The sequence below is a fragment of the Vicugna pacos genome, chromosome 22 (assembly GCF_048564905.1).
Source record: "Vicugna pacos chromosome 22, VicPac4, whole genome shotgun sequence".
Taxonomy (NCBI): domain Eukaryota; kingdom Metazoa; phylum Chordata; class Mammalia; order Artiodactyla; family Camelidae; genus Vicugna; species Vicugna pacos.
In genome coordinates this window covers 13,599,824-13,618,711 of record NC_133008.1, presented here as the reverse complement: position 1 = coordinate 13,618,711, position 18,888 = coordinate 13,599,824, and the positions used below count along the sequence as shown (strand labels likewise).

Below are 18,888 nucleotides of genomic sequence, written 5' to 3'. Positions count from 1 at the left end.
GTACCTGCTTGGCCTCTGTTGTCTTGCCTGGGGAGGACACAAGTTGGGGGTGGTCCCCAAAATTTGCGGGGTGGCCTTCTGGCTTTCTAGCCACTAGCCTTCTGCTGTGCCCCTGCCCAAAGGGAAGGAGGAGGAGGAGCGGGGCGCCTCGGGGAGGGCGGGCCCTGAGAGAGAGTTTGAAAAGAGGAAGGAAGTGGGGCCCGGCAGAGCGCCTAGCCACCCCCTGGCTGCTTCCCCTCAGGACAACGCGAGGTGCTTGCAGGACCCCCGGCCCAGCCATGGCCCCCTGGCGTAAAACTGACAAGGAGCGACACGGCGTGGGTAGGTGTGGGCATGGGGGTCCTCAACAGAGAGAAGGGCAGGTGGCCAGAGGACCACACAGGAAGATGCTGTGGGGCCAGTGGCGCAGAGCACTGACTCAGCCTGCTGTAGGGCCAGCTGGGCGGGAGCGGGGAGGCAGGGGAAGAGAAGGTGGGCACCCCACCCAGCAGCCGTGCCCAGCCTGCTCCCTCTCCTGCTCCCCACGGGGGCTGCCTCCTGTCTCCAAACACTTAGCGTTTCTTAGACGGGGCCAGCAGAACACTTGGCAGCCTAGCTCTGTGTGTTGGGCTCCGGCTTTCCCAGGACTCCCTCACCTCATCTGGAGACTTGACCTCTTAGAGGGAGCATCCTTCCCTCTCCTGGCTGGGTCTTGCGTGGCCCAGAATGCCTGTCCGAAGCGACACCCATCTGCCTGCTTCCCCTGCCTGTTCCTTCTGGGTCAGATGACCCCTGATTTGGCAGAGCGTCCGGAGGGCAGTGCAGGCTTGGGGCATAGCGCTGGAGGGCAGGGTCCTCCGCTCAGCCCCAGAGACCCTCCGGAGAGAAAAAGCTCCTGCCAGGTTATGTGGGGATCTCCAAGAAGCCAGCCTCGCTCCTCAGCTTCAGCCACCTAAGCGCCCAGAGGCCTCTGCCTCAAGCTCGGGGGCGGAAGTGGTGGCTGGGGGAAGGGAGGCTTCAGGTACTGGGACTCTTTCTACTCAGTGGCACTGGTGGTGCAATCCCGATAGATTGCCTGTGGGTTTCAAATACGTGTGAATTTAAAAACCACTCTGTGGCTTGCTACTCAGGCAGAGAGGAGGCACCACCCTCGGAGATGAGGATTGAACAGGTCAGATGTTGGAAGACCAAGAGTGATCCGATAGGGGGCTCCCAAGGCTACTGCTGGAAGGACGCTGCCCTGGAGGTCTCAATGCTTTATGCATCCATTCACTAGTCTCCAGGCACCATGGAGTGTTTTAAGATAATGGTCCCTATCCAGAGAACAAATAATAATCCGTGCCCTCAAGGGGGCTCAGTTTCCCCATCTATAAAATGGGAAGTTTGAACTAGACTCGATAACTTTTGAACTACAAAGCCTTTCTAACTCTGGCCCTTCCAACTGGGGATATCAGGCTGAAACCTTTCTCAGGGGAAGATGGGTACTGATAAATGGAGCAGGCCATTATAGGTGGAGGGACCAATGGAGTCTAGGAGATGAAAGCTGGACATGAAGGGAGTATCGGAGGTAAAAAGAGCATATCCAGGAGAGAGGAGCTGTAACTCCTTTTGCCTTGAGGGGAAGATGCATTGAAGGGAGTAAGTTGGAGTAAGTTGAAGCCACATTTTAGAAGGCTGTGAATGACAGGCGAAGAAGTTGAGACTTTTTCCATGTTGGCAATGGGGAGCCACAGAGGACTTCTGAGCAGAGGAGGGACATGAGATTTATGCTGAAACCAGCGTGGAAGGAGACTGACTAGACAGAAGAGCAAAGGTGCCTGGGTGGCAGACAAGGGATGGTATTGGTGGTCCAGGGTAACTAGGGCAGTTAATGGGGGAGACTGCGTGTGGTGGAAGACCCACCCTCCATCCGAAGGGCTGCAGTGCATTTCCGCTGTGGTGTGAAGGTCATGGGCTCTGGTGCCTGCTCTTGGGTTTCAGCTTCCAAAGCTTCCCAGCCCTGTGACTTACACAAGTTACTTACTCTCTCCAGGCCTCAGTTTCCTTGTCTGTGTAATGGGGGTGATAACCACATCTGCTTCCCAGGGTTGTGGGAGGATGAAACGGGTTAATCACATAAAGTGCCTAGAATGACAATTGTATAAATCCTCACTCAATGTTATCAATGATTACTTTTAGACTTTATCCTCTGCATGGGGGCCCAGTTCAGGACATGACATCAGAGGGTGGGATAGACTCGGGTTCTCACCCTCCCTAGCAGAGGAAATCCCACCTGTGTGCTCAGTGACCAGGAACTCTGTCAGGCCCTCGGCCCAGAGGCTTCTTCTGATGGTATAACTGACGTTTTTCACGCCTACCTATGAAAATTCTATTTTAGGGAGGAGGTCAAAATGTCTGTGACCTTTGGGGGAGCCAGAGAGCACTTAGCAGGTGTCTACTCATCAAGGGGTTTCTTTTCCTCTGCAGATGAATGTCAGAAGTAGGGAAGGTAAAGCTCCAGCCCTCCTCTGCAGATGATGGGTAGATGGAAGGGAAAAGCAAGGCTTAGGTTATGGTGAGACAGGGAACTGGAATCACCTAGAAGAAAGAGCAGTGGCCTGAGAGTAAGAAGTCTGAGTTCTAGTTCTGACACCATCACCATTTGCAGACAGGTTTGTGCTCTAATTTGCACATTGCAAGTCTAGATACAAATACTTTTCTATCTCAAGGCGTTCTTTTCAAGCACATTTGAGATAACGCGTACAGGGGCTTGGAGAAAGAAAAGGAGTGAGAGCCATGTAAAGGATTAGGGGGTTCTTGGAGTATCTCCGGAGTCCCAGCCAGCCTGACTCAAGGGAAACCTGAGCTTGGCTTTCCCATTTGGTTTCCTCTTCGGTACGGGTAGTGTTTAGCCACCCTTCCTCTGGCCTAATTGACAAGGGCTTCTGGTGTCTGTTTTTCTGGAGGGCTGGCTTTTCTGGGGGCAGCTTCATTACCAGAACTTCTTGGCTTCTTTTTCATCTTACTGTCTGGCGGGCAGCCAGAGGGACCCTCATGTAGATCCCTGGTCAGGCTCTCTTTACTTCCTTGATGGAGCCTTAAAATGTGATGCATTCGAGTTGCAGAGAGGACCTTCGGGTGGGGAGAGGAGTTTACACAGACAAGACAACGTAGCTATGATGTAAAAAAAGACACAGCCTTTGAGGAGATATGCGTAAGTTCAGAGGCTTGGGCTGTGAGTTCAAATCTGGACTTGTTTCCTCATCTATGAAGTAGGGGTCATAATGATAATATGGATCTCCCGAGATTGTTGCGAGGATTGAATGGGGTAATGCATAAAAAAGCACATAGTAATGATGAGACTGGGTCAACGAAAGTTAGCGACTGAGGACAAGGGGGTTACTTAACAGTTCCGGAGCTGAGAGAGACCGAGGGTAACGCACCCTAATGCCAGGTTCAGGACAGTCAGGCCTTACAAGAATAAGTGTACTATTTTATGGTTTATAAGTCCCATTCTCATGCAGTATCTTTGCTTGGCTTCAGAACATCTATTGTTATTCTCATCTTACAGGTTCTAGAGTTGACATAACTTGAAATTACTTGGGCTGGGCCTTAAATTCTGTTGACTTCAGACACCAGGCTCTTTGCACAACACTAGGAGGACGTGGGAGGAGGAACATCATAGGCAAAGACAGGAGGTTGGCATGTGTGCAGCACTGGGGACAAACAATAAATAGGTAAATAGTCTGCTTTGGTTTTAGTGGAAGTGTGTAATTAGAAAAAAAAAATTCTTGGAGAGGTAGATTATAGCCAGATTGTGAAGGGCTTTGTGTGCCAAGCTTATTAGTTTGGACTTCATCCTGTGAGCAGTGGATTTTTTGTGCAGCTGTGTCACCTATAAGAAGATAATTTTAAAAATTTAGAGAGAGAGAGACACACACAAGATCTTCCTGTGTGTGTGTCTCTCTCCAAATGTTCCCTTTTAATAAGGACAACAGTCATATTGCATTAGGGCCCACCCTAATGACCTCATCTTAACTTTATTACCTCAGTGGACACTATGCCCAAATAGGGTTTCATTCTGAGCTCCTGAGGGCTAGGACTCTTAACACACCTTTTGTTTGGTGGGGAGGGGCACAATTCAATCTGTAACAGGCTCTGCAAAAGTCAGAAGGGGTCTCTTCCACATCTTGATTGGGGAATATGGATGAGTTTGAGACCTCTCCCTGGTCCAGGGATGCAGGTGATGCTGCTGCAACCCAGGACCCTGGACAGAGCTGGCCCACAGTGAGATGGACAGATTTGCCGTGGGCAGTGGGTGCTTGAGTCCCTTGCAGCGCAAGCTCTTCTTACTGGGAAGAAGTGAGAACTCAAAGCAGTTCACTTAAAAGGTGCGTGGTGTGTATGTGTATGTGAGGAGGAGAAGTGGTGTATTTTAAGCATCAGGAGAAATCAAACAGAAATCCAGGCCTCTGGAAGGGCCTTGGACTGAGGAGCCCTGGAAACCACTGCCTCTCTCCTCCCGGCTTCCCTGCCGTGCTCTAAACCTTCCAGCTCTGTTCTCCTTTCTCTCCTCACCCTCATAACTCTCATATTCTGAGAACACTATAACAGTGGCCCCAGCATGCCACCCACCTCAACCTGGCATGACTTTGTGGTTCAAGCATCCTCTGAATCTTCTCTCTGTGTTGGTTTGTTCAAAGTCCTGAGAGAGACCATCTGAGTGAACTGACACATCTTTTCAAGAAAGGCCACCCAAGTCATAGGTCATTGCCAGGCTAAGAATGGGCCCCACTCTGATCAGGGGGCTGTCCCTGCCTGGTCCTTTACGCTGTGGCTGTGGGGTGGGATCATGAGGCTTGCCACTCATCTGGCAGGATTTGTGGGTGGAGACAGACCCTTTGAGTAGGAGGCATGAGCTGAACATGCACCCTGAACATGCCCAGGGCAGAACTCCGGCTATACTGCCCTTGTTGCCAAAGGTAATGTTAGGGAGGAGGGATAGAGACCGTGATTTACTCACTGACTTGTTCACTTTTTCACTCATTCATTCTCCATTTCTTTCTTCCACATTTGTTGAGCATTTCCTGTGTGCCAGGCACTGTGCTAGACACTTGAGATTACTAGAATTTGGCCAAAATGGTTCCTGTCCTTTTGGAACTTATAATCTAGTGGGAAAGACAAAAAGAACCTTGTGGGAAAGTCAATGTGACAGAGAAGTTTGTTCCATGAATGAGAATACTGGAGGCAGACATCTTAAAACTGGATGCTCTCAGAAGGCCTCTGAGAAGCCATGGAAAAAAGAATTCCAAAGGAATGTTTGGAGGGATCTTAGTGTATGTATCTTTGCTATAGAGGCCAACTTTGTCTTTGGACTGACCTGCAGAAATTAGTCTGGTGCAACAAAAACACATGGATTGGAAATCTGATTCCTTCCTACCACCAATTCTGAGGTGCCCGGGCCTCCTGCTTTCTGATCCTTCAGCAATTTGGGATTGTGTCGGAGTGCCTGCTGGGCTGGCTGCTGGAGTCCGTGTAAGGAGACTGTCCTAATCCCTAGGCTTATGGGACCCTCATTAGTTAGTGGCCGTTCTGCCCCCACCCATACTGTCTGGGTTCGAATGAGCCTTGACAGACTGTATTTGCCAAGCTCTGCTTCCTCCCAAGATCTGCATCTCTGTATTGCTGCTGTATTTTGAGACAGGCGGTGTAGTCACCATAATATTCTGCTAATTTCTGGACCTTTGTACTTGGACTTCTTGTTTGTTTGTTTTAAAGCTTCCAGGCCTTTAATTTAATAGACAATTAAACATGCGTGCCCCACTCCGTGTTCTGCAGCAGATGTTCTGCAAATGGGGAATTCTAATGCTTATCGCCACCCAACTCCAGAAGGACCTGGGTAGAGACACCACGTATGTTCCCTGTAATAGGTACTTTCTCCTTTCTTCCCACTTTCTTTAATCGGTGTGAGTTGAAAAGCACTCAGGCTGAGTTTGTCAGCTTCTCAAGTCTTACTCGGTTTTTGGTTCTCCTTGGAGAAAGTCATCCATCCCTTGCCCCTGTGACCGCACTGGGACACTGTCAGCTTCTGCATTGATTTAAAGAATCTTGGCAGGAGGGGGATGTGACTTGACAATGTGGACACTTTTCCAGACCCCTCTCCAGACATTGCCCCAGGGCACTCAGAGGTCCCCTGACAATACGTGATCCCTTGGGTCCAAGCCTAAACTGGGAAGGTGAAGGGGACCTTGGTGGACAATGTGACTCACACACACCGTGTCTCAGCATCCAACATAGAGCCTGAACAGAGCCAGTGCTGAGCAGGCACACACAGGGTTGGATTAAGTGGTAGCAATCCAGCTCTTGAGAGACCACAACTGGTGTGCGGGGCTGCAGCAAAGGGGCATGCCTCGTGCCAGCTGGACCATGAGGATTTGCCCAGGAAGTGGGATGTTACTGCTTGCCTCACTGGTGGTGGCAGTAACGGAGTTGTCTCAGGAAAGAGTGTTCCAGGTAGGATGTCAGCCAGTGCAAAGGTCCTAAGGAGGAAGCCTCTCTGACATGTGGGGGGCCAGGGTGGATAGAATAGAGGAAGCCAGGGGGCAGAACAGTAGGAAATGAGTTCTCTGAGTAGAGTTGTATTGAGTACTGCCTGATCCATGTTACAAGGACTTTGGCTTTTACTCTGAATGGAAGGGAGTGGGGCATTGTAGGGTTTGAGCAGAATTGCAGGGTGTTCTGTCTTACCCTTTAAAAGGATTCGTCTAGAAGTTTTACAGTTAAGAGGTGGAGGGGAATTAAATGTGGAAGCAGGGAGGTCAGTAAGGCAGTCACTACAATAACCCAGGCAAGAGATGATGGGGCCCCACCCGGGGAGGCAGCAGTGGAGGAGGCGAGGTGTGCTCAGCTGTGTGTGTTGTAAGTGCAGCAAATGGGATTTTCCTCACAGATTGGCTGTGGGTACGAGGGAAAGAGAGTAGTCAGAGGTGATACCACAGGTTTTGGTCTGAGCAGCTGGAAGAGTGGAACTGCATGCAGTGTTCCTTAGTTAGCCCCCTGATCTGAGTTGTCATTGACAACATCCTAAATAAAAACATTGCCTCACCTTTTCCCAGCACCGCAGACTTATAAAGAAAGCCCTTGTGGCATCCTGTTTAACCCTCACAGCCACATCTGGCTCCTCCAGAGAATGAAAATCCTGTGACAGCAACACTGTGTTCCTTGTCCTGCTCCAGCCCAGAGGGCCTGGCACAGAGCAGGAGATCAGTTAGTAGCTGTTGATTGGATGGGGGGGGGGGGCGGGGGGTGTGTGAATGGATGGGTGGGTGGATGAATGAGTGGGCTGAGCTGGGGGGATGGAGAGGGGACTGAGGTTGGAGTTCTTACACCGTCTGGTGGCCTCCCGAGGTTCAGGTAGACTGAGTTGCCCCATCTTGCCTTCACCTCCCCATCCCGCCCCCGCCCTGGCAGCAGGCTGAACCCCGTGAGAGCAGCACAGCAATAACTGGGTGTCCTTGAACTCTTCTCCAAGCACCCGACCCCTGCCGTTGGCCATGGCACCAGGCCCCACGGTTCTCACCCTCGGGCTCCGTTCGGATGGCCCTGCTGTCCCTCACTGGGACCGTGCACCCATCAAACTGATTCCCCTCCTTCCCCTTGCCCTTGCGGCCTTCCCTCCCCACCCACCTCCTCAGGGACTCTCACCCCAGTTCTTCCCCTTGCCCTTCCTCCACCCCTCCTTCTCCCTCCAGTCTCACTTCCTTCACGGGGCCTCTCTTCACCTCTCTCCTCTGAGAGCCCACAGCTGCCATGGCCCACAGCTTAGCTCTCCACCCCGCCCCTCTGTTTCAGACAGCTTCTTATTTCTTATGTGTTCATTTTGTCTCTTCAACTAGATTTTGCAAAAGCTCCAGGAGAGCAGGGGCCATCCCCTCTCCCCCGACTTTTCTAACTTTCTGTAGGATCCAGCAGAGTGCCAGACACTCCCTGCATTGGAGGTTGGGGGCTGGGAAATCAGCCCTTGGTTTCATCATATGGCCTCTCTTCCAACTCTGGTGTGTGAATGTGTAGTGTAGAAGCGAGTGAGAGAGAGAGAGAGTGTGTGTGTGTGTGTTTATGTGCCCCTGTAGGAGTACTGGGAAGGAGACAGTGAATCCTGGCTTGATGTTTTAGAGCAGGGCTCATCAGCCTTGATGCTATTGACATTTGGAGCCAGATACTTCTTGTTACGGGGCTGTCCTGTGCACTGTAGGACGCTTAGCAGCGTCCCTCACCTCTGCCAGCTAGAGGCTAGGAGCTCCTCCGATCCCCATCCACTCCCCCTCCCCAGATTATGACAACCGAAAATGTGTCCAGACATTGACATGTTCCCTTGCGGGCAAAATTGTCTCCGGTTGAGAATCACTGTTTTAGAAAACTCATGGGCATCTCAACTTTCTCCCTGTTGGCTGGGAATATCACTTTGGCTCACCTGTGGCAACCTATAAGGTTTTTATGAGGATCCAATGGGGGCAGCAGATGCTAAATACACATCCATTAGTGAGAGGCAGTGTGACGCAGTGTTTGGAGGGGGGGTGTGTTCTGTAGCCAGCCTGCCTGGGGCTGAGTCCTGGGTCAGTCTCCTTCTTGGCTGTGTCACCCTGGGCTACTCACTTCATCTTATACTACCTCAGTTTCCTCATCTATAAATGGAGATGATAATAATTGTGCCCACCGTAAGAACTGTGTGAGGATTAAATAGGTGACTGTGGGTAAAGCTTTTGGAGAAGTGTCTGATACAGAGAAAGTGCTCGGTAGCGGTTGTAATTCTCGCCCTCTCCTGGTCGGGGCAGGAACAGCCCCTCCTGCTTGGTTCCCTCTGGCTGTCATTCTCCTGCCTCACCCGCTGCTGACTTGCTCCGGGTTTGAGCTCTGGCCTCCCTGCCGGAAGCTTCTGCTGGGTCATCGCCTTCACCCTCCCTGATGCAACGTCAGGACGTTGCCTTGGTGCTGAGGCTGTCAACACCTTGCCCAGTGACTCCGGGCAAAAGGCTTGCGCATATCAACAGACATGTTTCACTTGTGTCCAAAGTGGACCTGTCAGCTAGTGCTGCTGCTCCCTGGAAGAGAGACCCCCCCCAAAGCCCAGCTCAGGGGCTAGAGAAGTGAGCTTCAGGCAATTACATTCTTTTTCTCCAATATTGTTTGTGTTCCTCTTATATGTCTACTTGTACAAACTCTATTAACACTTGCTGTTTGCAGAAGCTTTTGTTTTCAAACGTGTCAGCAAATGGCAGGGCCCCAGATGAGGCAGAATCCATCCTGAAGGGTCACAGGGCACTTGATGGCTGCAATCAAGATTGACAGCCAAGCTGGGTCAGCATCTCGCCAAGTGATCTCAAGAAATGCAAGGGAAAAGTTAGAAGAGAGACACCTGCCCTTCATGTCCGTGTTCCTTCAGTTCAACAAATATTCATTAACGCTCAATACATATTGATTGAACTTCACATGGGAGCCAGATCCTGTTCTCAGCTCTGGGAGCTCAGTGGCCAGCAAGGCAGACTCAGTCTCCGCCCTCACTGAGGCTGAAGGAGATAAGTGTATATGTGTGTATATATATATATATATATATATATATATATATACATAATACAAATTTAGTGTATACATGTGTATATATACTTACATACCTGTACACATTCATACATATATATGCACACACACACAATAAATTGTGACATCAGCAATGGGCTGGTCAGGGAAGTAAGGACTTTGGACTCTGATCTGGATTTGTCTCCACTTTCTACCACTGTCCAGCTGCATGGCCGGGGTCAAATTCCTTAATCTCTCTTTGAGTTTCTCATATGTTGCATGGAGGGTGATACCTTAGAGGGTTACTGTGAAGATTAAATGAACTGGTACAAGTAGAATGTGAGGAATTTTGTCTGTTGTATTTATCCAGATCTTTTAACCCCAATATCCAGAAGAGTATCTGGCACACAGTAGGTGCTCAAATGAATATCTGTTGAAAAGTAATATGTGCTTGGCACATAGTATGTGCTCAGTAAATGTTTACCATTGTGGGGGAGTCAAACAGAATGTGAAGTGGTTAAAATCCAGACTTCTGAATAACTCTCTGTCTCTAACTTATTTGTTAGAGATAATAGGTTAAGTTGTTTGCCTCAGTTTCCTCATCTAGAAATTCAAGCGAAATATTGTACTTATCTCTAAGTTTGCACAAAGCACAGAGACCCCACCCTATCTGTTTCCATGAGCTGCATACTATAACAATGGTATTTTAATTTTTCCTTATTTCTCTTGATTTGGAGTCCTGATGAGCAGTGATTTGATTTCCAGGGTTGTTGGAAGTTTTCACCTGTCTCAAAGTGGCTGTTCCTACTGGCTTGACAATTCAGGATTTCCAGCGTGAGAGTCCTCAGTGGGTTTGATGACCTCAGATGGCCCTGGCACTTAAATCCCCCTTTGATACTTTGCCATAAGTATTTTGGTCTGGCTAGGCTTGTCAGTAACCAGCTGCTGCCTCGGCTCCTGAGTACAGTGTTTTGTTACAGGGAGAGGTCAGATCCTTCATGGGGATGTGTCCATATTCTCCAGGACATGGGGACCTCATATGAAAGGGAATGCTGGAATGGGTGTCTGTGGGGGTCCTTTCACTGCTTTTTTATCTTCCATGAATGTGCACGGCCAGGGCAGAGCAGGGCAGGCTGATTTCAATGATTTTTACTTATTGCTCATTCCTGTATCTTCCTCAAGGTTTTCTGCCCTTTTCATCACTCACTCAGCAGTTGAGAGTGGTTAGGCCTGCAGGAAGTGGGGAAGAAGATGACCTGTTCTGACACTGGTCAGAAGCAACTCAAGTGAGGTTCATAGATAAGCAGTCGAACTTGAGCAAAGAGTGGCATTCTGGTTCAAAGTTTCCTGTTAGTCATTTAGAAAACTTAGCAGAATTGGGTATTGGTATGCAAAGCCACTTCCTTTGTTAATAATGTCTGATTTTCCCCAGATGGAGCTTTGAGAAGAGAGGTCCTCATGCAAAGGCAGAAATACATTTATAAATTAAAAGGTGCCATCAGTTACTTTCATTTTCAGATGTTGTGAGTCTTTGGAATGAATACAGACCTTCATGGTTGGACATCAGGTTTCAAGGATCTGTCCAGGATATCGTCTTAAACCAATCATTTGGTACTTTCTCATCTGACAGAGCTGGGCAGAGGGTGAGGAGAGATTTATAAGGAAAGATGGGGAGGATACAGTCAGGGAACAAAACAGAGTTTTGCCCTGCGCTTCAAATATCTGGTGGCCAGACCTAATTTACTAGTGCTCCAGAGGCAGACACATATTATGGATGGTTTTCTTCTGTTGGAAACCTTGGTTGCCTCTGTGGCCCGGCCCGGCTCCATGACAGGCATGTCCTCAGACAGACCTCTGGGGCCAGAGGGGTCAGTGAGTAGAGAATCTGCAGAGTTAGGGCATCAGCAAGGTGGAGCGGGTCCAAACGCCAGTAGCCTGTGTGGGGACAGGGTCTCAAATCAGGCCAGGTGTGGAGGGAGTGAAGCAACAAGACATCTTTATTCAGGAGAAGAGAACTCTGAGTCCCCTGAGGGTCCTCCCAAGGTTCACTTTTGGACAGTTTTATTCAGTGTTGAGCGACAGCACCTTTAGTTGCAAACTGCAGGGAAGCAGATTTCAAGGTGACACAAAGAAGAGCTCTGAAGGAGTTCCTCTGAGTGGATTGCTTTAGGAGCTATTATAATGGTAATAAAGAGAAAAGTGATTACCTTTTATTGAGCACTTACTCTGGCTAGACTCAGAGTGAAGCTTTTTTCTGTGCATTAATCTCAGCTGAGCTTCCAAGGAATCCTGCAAGGCAGGGACCATCATCTCTTCATTCTTCCCAGCGGAGGCTTGGAGAGGTGAAGTTATTGCTCAGGCAAGCTGCCACTGGCCCGTACAGTGCCTTCGTGTGAATTACAAAAGGACACCCTTCCGCTGGTGGACACAGTGCAGACCTTGGCAAGCAGATAAGGGATTGGGTGCCAGCCTCCGCTGGAGGCTCTTGGCTGGATGACCTTGTGCTGGACAAAGGATGCACAATCATACTCTGCAACCCTGGGATTGAGGCCGGAGCTGGTCAAAGGGCAGAACTGGGTTCAAGAGCCACGTTTGCCTGACTCCAGAGATACTAGCTCATAATTCCCAAGATTTATCATCTCTCAGGATTGACACATCCCTATGAATGGTCACAAAGGCTAGTTGGTCCCTTAGTGACAGGGCTGATTTGTATAGGTCTTTGGACTAAAAAGCCTGCAAGTTTCCTCCTTTTCCCTCAGAGAGTGCAGCTCAGAGAGTGTGGCAAGATGGAAGCATGATGCGGGGTCTTGTGATCCCCTGAACACCTACCATGAGGTGCTGTGGGGAGGCAGTGGGTGCAGAGCATGCATAAGGCACAAGACCGAGTTGGGAGTCCTGGCTCTGTGATTTACTACCAGGTGGGTGGGTGGGTCTTAGGCAAGCCACTCAAACCCTCTGAACCTCAGTTTCCTCATCGGTAAAATGGGGATAGTGCCTACTTCACACATAGTTGTGATGACATGATAGGGCAATTGAGAATGTGCTCCCCTGTGACATAGCGAAGCACATTATAAATGTCATTTGTTTACATTTGAGGAGAATTCTGACCTCATCTCTTTCCCAAGGCCTCTTCACTGATGGGATCACTGGTTTCACTGCATCCATAAGTTGTGATGGGTTGTGTTTTTATTTTTATTCATCTTAAAATATTTTCTGATTTCCCTAGTGAGTTCTTGTTTGACCCATTGGTTGTTTAAGGGTGTGTGGTTTAATTTACACGTGATTGTGAATTTTCCAGGTTTCTTCCTTTTTTTTTTTATTTCTAGCTTCTTTCCTCCTTGGTTGGAAAAGCTGCATTGTATGAGTTCAGTCTTCTTTGATTTTATTGGGACTGGCTTTGTGGCCTATCACGTGATCTCTTCTGGAGAATGTTTCCTGTGCATCTGCGAAGAATGTGTTCTGCTGTTGTAGGACGGAGTACAATGTATAGACTTGTTAGATCTGGTTATTTATAGTGTTGTTCAAGTCATCTTTTTCCCTATTGATTTCATGCCTAGTTCTATCCATTATTGATAGTAGAGTATTGAAGCCTCCAATTATTGTAGAACTATGTATTTCTCCCTTTAATTGTGTCAATGTTTGCTTTCCATATTTAAGTATGTATGTGTTTATAATTGCTGTATCTTCTTGGTGTATTGACTCTTGCCAATATGTCCTTCTTTGTCTCTTGTAAAAATTTTTGGCTTAAAGTCTCTTTTGTCTAATATTAGTATACCCAGCACAGCTCTCTTTTTGTTACTATGTGTGTGGAACTTTTTTTCTATCATTCTTTTTTTTTTCTCTTTTTTTCCCTTTTCTTTTTTTTTTTTTTTATTGAAGTATAGTCAATTTACAATGTTGTGTCAATTTCTGGTGTACAGAATAATGTTTCAGGCATACATATACATACATATACTTGTTTTCATACTCTTTTTCATTCTAGGTTACTACCAGATATTGAATATAGTTCCCTGTGCTGTACAGTATAAACTTGTTTATTTTATATATAGTAGTTAGGATCTGCAAGTCTCAAATGCCCAATTTATCCTTTCCCAACCTCTTTTCCCCTGGTAACCATAAGTTTATTTTCTAGTCTGTGAGTCTGTTTCTGTTTTGTAAGTAAGTTCATTTGTGTCTTTTTTTAGATTCCACATAAGAGTGGTATCATATAGTATTTTTCTTTCTCTTTCTGGCTTGCTTTGCTTAGAATGATGATCTCCAAGTCCAGCCATGTTGCAGCAAATAGCACTATTTCATTCTTTTTATGGCTGAATAATATTCCATTGTATAAATAAACCACAGCTTCTTTATCCAGTGATGGACATTTAGATTGTTTCCATGTTTTGGCTATTGTAAATAGTGCTACTATGACATTGGGGTGCACGTATCTTTTTGAATTAGAGTTCCCTCCAGATATATGCCCAGGAGTGGGATTGCTGGATCACATGTAAGTCTTTTTTCAGTCTTTTATGGAATCTCCATTCTGTTTTCCATAATGGCTCCACTGAACTACATTGCCACCAACAAGTGTAGGAAGGTTCCCTTTTCTCCACACCCTCTCCAGCATTCATCATTTGTGGACTTTTTCATGATGACCTCATTCTTTTATTTTGAACTTATTTGTATCTTTGGATCTAAAGAGAATCTATTATAGACGACATATAGTTGGTCATGGTTTTTTTTGGGTTTTGTTTTTTAATCCTTTCTGTAAATCTGTGCCTTCTGACAGAGGGTTTATTACATTTACATTTAAAGTAAATACTTATAAGAAAGGATTTATTTCTAACACTTTGCCTTTTGTTTTCTATGTATGTTAAACATTTTGTTGTTGTTGTTCCTCAGTTCTTCGTTACTGCCTTCTTCTGTGCTTAGCCTTTTTTTTTTTTCTGGTTTGCTGTTTTGTTTCCCTTCTCATTTATTTTCTCTATATTTTTTTCTTTTTCTTTCTTTCTTTTTTTTTTAGTGGTTAACCCGGGGTTTACCGTCAATATCTTACATTTATAATAGTGTAGTTTTAAGTTGATACCAGCTGAGCCTCAACAGTATGCAAAAAATCTCTGCTTCTGTATAGGTCTGTTGCTCCCCTTCAGTTTTGTTGCTGTCACACAGTACATCTTTATACACTGGGTGCACATTATCATAGATTTATAATTCTTATTTTATGCATTTGTCTTTCCAGTTGTCTGTTAGTGGTGAACTTCCTGTTTGTGTTTATCTCTTCATTTCTCCGTCATTTTTTTTTACATTTTTTATTGATTCATAATCATTTTACAGTGTTGTGTCAAATTCCAGTGTTCAGCACAATTTTTCAGTCATTCATGGACATATACACACTCATTGTCACATTTTTTTCTCTGTGATTTATCATAACATTTTGTGTATATTTCCCTGTGCTATACAGTGTAATCTTGTTTATCTATTCTACAATTTTGAAATCCCATTCATTTCTCCGTCATTTTTGAAGGATAATTTTGTGTGACATAGAATTCTTGGGTGTCACTTTTTTTTTCTTTCAGCACTTTAAATATGTCATTCCACTGCCTTCTAGCCTCTCTGGCTTTTGAAGAGAAATCATTTGTTCATTTTACTGAGGAATCTTTGTGCATGATGAGTGCTCCTCTTTTGCTATTAAGATTCTTTGTTTTTGTTTTTTGACAAATTGACTGTTATGTCTTGGTGTGGATCTCTTTAAGTTTATCCTACTTGGGTTTCATTGAGCTGCTTGGGTGTGTAGATTCGTGGCTTCGGTCAAACAGAAGTTTTCAGCTATTATTTCTTCAAGTATTTTTTTCTGCCACTTTCCTTTCCTCTTATTGTAGAACTCCCATACATAAATATTGGTGTGCTTGTTAGTGTCCCACAGGTCACTTAGGCTCTGTTAATTTTTCTTCATTCTTTGTTCTTTCTGCTCCTCAGTCTGGCTAATCTCAACTGACCTATTTTCAAGGCCACTGATTCCTTCTTCTCCCTGCTTAAATCTGATGTTGAAGCTCTCTAATGAAATGTTCACATTTGTTATTTGTACTCTCCAGCTCCAGAATTTTTATTTGAATTAAAAACAAAATAATTTCTCTTTCTTTAATGCTATTATTCTGTTTTCTGAGACATTATTCCCTTAGTTTCCTTTAATTCTTTGCCCATAGTTTCTTTTAGCTGTTGGGACATAATTAAGACAATTGATTTAAAGTCTTTGTCTCCTAAGTACAATGTCTGTCCTTCTTCAGGGACACTTTCTATTAATTTCTTTTTGTTTTTTTTCCTGTGAATGGGCCATACTTTCTTACATGCCTCATAATTTTGTGTTGAAAACTGGCTATCTTGAATATTATGATGTGTTAACTCAGGCATCAAATTCTCCTTCCTTGCCAGGACGTGTTGTCACTGCTCGATACAGATTGTAGTAGCTTGTTCAGTCACTTTTCTAAAGCATTTTTGTTAGGACTATATTATTTGTTGCATGTGGTCACTGAAGTCTCTAAATGCTTTGAACTGAGAGAAAAAAATCTAGTCTTTAGAACTAGACTCTGTGTGTGTATGTATTGGGGTGTGCCTTCAACACTTGGCCAGGCCATTTACAGCTCTGCCTTAGCCTGCATTTCCTGCCTGCATGGAGCTTAAAGGTCAACCAGCATTGAGAGTCTTGGGCTTCCTCACATCCTTTCTCAACACATCTCCAATTCTTCATGGCCTTCTAGATCCCCCGTGGTGTATATGGGTATTCTTCAAAGCTCTTACTCTCCAAAGCATATCACTCTGAAGCCTTTCCTCCCAGGCTTACTGGTGGGATTATTGTTTGCCCCAATTTATATTCTGTACCCCATGTGGAAGCAGGTAGTCCTTTTGACTTTAAATGTTTTTTTTTTGTTTGGTTTGGTTTTTAACCAATGCCCTTTGCATAGCTGCTTCTCTGCCCTAAGAGAGTCCCAAGTCAAGGAAATAAAGGCCAGCTCATAGCTTCTGTCCTTCAGGGCCCCCACAGACAGGTCAAAACAGACAACTACAATCTTTGGACAGGATCCTCTCTGCTCCCTCAAGCCACATGAACCCACACCAGGGACATAGAATACCATCAAGACTGCCACCAATTTGGGAAGTAGAGAATGGGGGACAGGGTAAGTTAAAGTGCTGTAAAAACTTTGCCAGGTTTCAGTTGCTTTTTTTCTTGAATAAACATTTTCTTGGTTGCTGCAAACTTTTTGACTGTTTTTCAGAGTTTTGATAAAGTTGATTCTGGTGGTTTTTGCCAGGTTTTTCATTGCTGCTTTAGAGGAACAGGCACTTGGAACTCCCTACTTCACCATTTTTGCTGATTTCACCTAAGAAGTAGGTTTTGAATGCGTTTTGTTTGCTGACCAATGAGAAAATAGAGGACCAAATGGAGAGGGAATGAACTGAGTCAGTGTGCCAAGATGACTCAAGATTCCTTTTATTTAGTATAATCTGCCTTCTGCACTGTTTGGTCACATGGTTCAGCATCAACGAGTCTCTCCGTAGTTTGAAGACCACTGGGATCAGAGGGACAAAGCAGTGGTCTCCTCATGGGCCTCCCCACATGCACTGTGCCTCCGTCTGTCCGCTCGTCACACAGCAGCCAGAGCAATAGTCAGTGTCATGGGGTTACATCACTCCCCTGCTTAACACCTTTCAGCCTTCCGTCCACTGATGTATCTATACAATGGAGCATTATTCAGCCACAGAAATGAATGAAATACTAACAGTTTCTACAACATACGTGAATCTTGAAAACCTTGTTCTGAGTAAAAGAAGCCAGTTGCAAAAAACCACATGTTATATGATTCCGTTTGTTTGAATTGTCCAGAATAGGCAAATTTACAAAGACAGAAAGTAGACTGGTAGCCTCTTGTGGCTGCAGGGACTTTTTTGAGGTGATGAGAATGTTCTAAATTAATCACAGTGATGGTTTCACAACTCTGTGAGTAAATCATCGAATTATATGCTTTAAATGGGCAAATTTTATCTCAATACAGCTATTAACAAAAAACTAAATAAAATCCCTCTAACTTCCCATTCTCTTAGAATGAAGCCCAAGCTCATCATGAGGCCCTGCGTGGCCTGGTTCTTGCCTCTCCAGCCTCACCTGTGTCACCGCCTACTCTCTTCTCATACTCCATCCACAGCAGCTTCCTGTATACTTTCTGAATGTGCCAAGTGCCTTCCTTATTCAGGGCCTCCTTCCTGAAATTGCCTTCCCCTTGCTGTTCCCGCAGCTGACTTGTCTGAGTCCTCCATGTCTAGTCAGCCCAGGGAGACCTTTCCCAATTACCCCAACAAAAGCCGAAGCCCCCATGGTTCTCTGCTAGGCCCTGTTTGTTTCCTCCATCACGTGTATCGGATTTTGTAACCTTACATTTATTTGCGCATTCACCAGAAGAGCAAGATCCGTGTCCAGCACGTGCCTGGCATAGTACAGGCGCTTACTGAGTGTCTGCTGTGTGAATGAATGAGGAGAACCTTGTAGGATCATACCGTGATTTTCCTTAAGTCAAACCATGTGTGTTTTGACTCACATGTCAAATTAAGCATCATTGTGTCCTATTCTGTTCTTGAAGACCTCCCATGCTGGTGATTCCTTAAGTAAGTTTCATCCCTAACCTGAATTAACAGTATGGCCTTGTCCTCACTTAGCAAGTGATGCTGAGCAGGGCCTGAGCACGGCAATGGTATGGTGTCATCTCATGTTCCAAGGGCTTAACGGAGCCTCTGATAGCACAGAGAGGACTCAGAGTGTTTCCATAGCCAACAGCTCCCCGGGAACTGACAGTGTAAATGGGGAGGCAGAGCATACCTTTGAATGTTACGTACTCATAGGAGTCCTACCATATTTGGTGGGGGGAGTTGGTTAGTGTGGCCTAGAGAAGCCAGGGAGGTCCTCAGGAGGCAGGACTCTGGCCTGAAAGATTTTCTTCAGTGAAGGCTAAGGAACACTCATTTTTAGATAGAGGAGCAAAGGTTGGGTAGGGCTGGGTAGAAGAAAGTTATGACTTTCTTAGTGAAGGTTTGGGTGGTCTTTGAGTGGCACGGAGACTGGCATTTTAGGCTGCTGTCACTAGGATGTAGTAATTGAGGAGCAGCAGGTAGGCCACGATAGAGAATATGGAAGTTAGACGCCAATTTTCCTGTCCCTTCCTAGCCTGATGACTGTGGCCAAATTGTTTAACCGCTCAGCGCCTCGATTTCCTCATCTGCAAAATGAGATCGCAGCTTGCACCTCGCAGGGTGGCTGTGAGAACAGAACGAGGAGATGTGCTGAGCTCAGGCTTGGCGCACAGTGGGAGGTCCGCCACGGCAGGTGACGTGAAC

General features: G+C 46.2%; 1 protein-coding gene across 1 annotated transcript in view; it reads left to right on the top strand.

Moving 5' to 3' along the window:
• Window positions 1-200: 200 nt before the first annotated feature.
• DOCK2 (dedicator of cytokinesis 2) overlaps window positions 201-18,888 on the top strand; it is a 371,024-nt gene continuing 352,336 nt past the window's right edge. Inside the window, exon 1 of the mRNA XM_072947252.1 lies at window positions 201-321. Within this exon, the coding sequence (XP_072803353.1) occupies window positions 279-321 (43 nt within the window). The 5' untranslated portion in view covers window positions 201-278. The remainder of the gene's footprint in view (window positions 322-18,888) is intronic.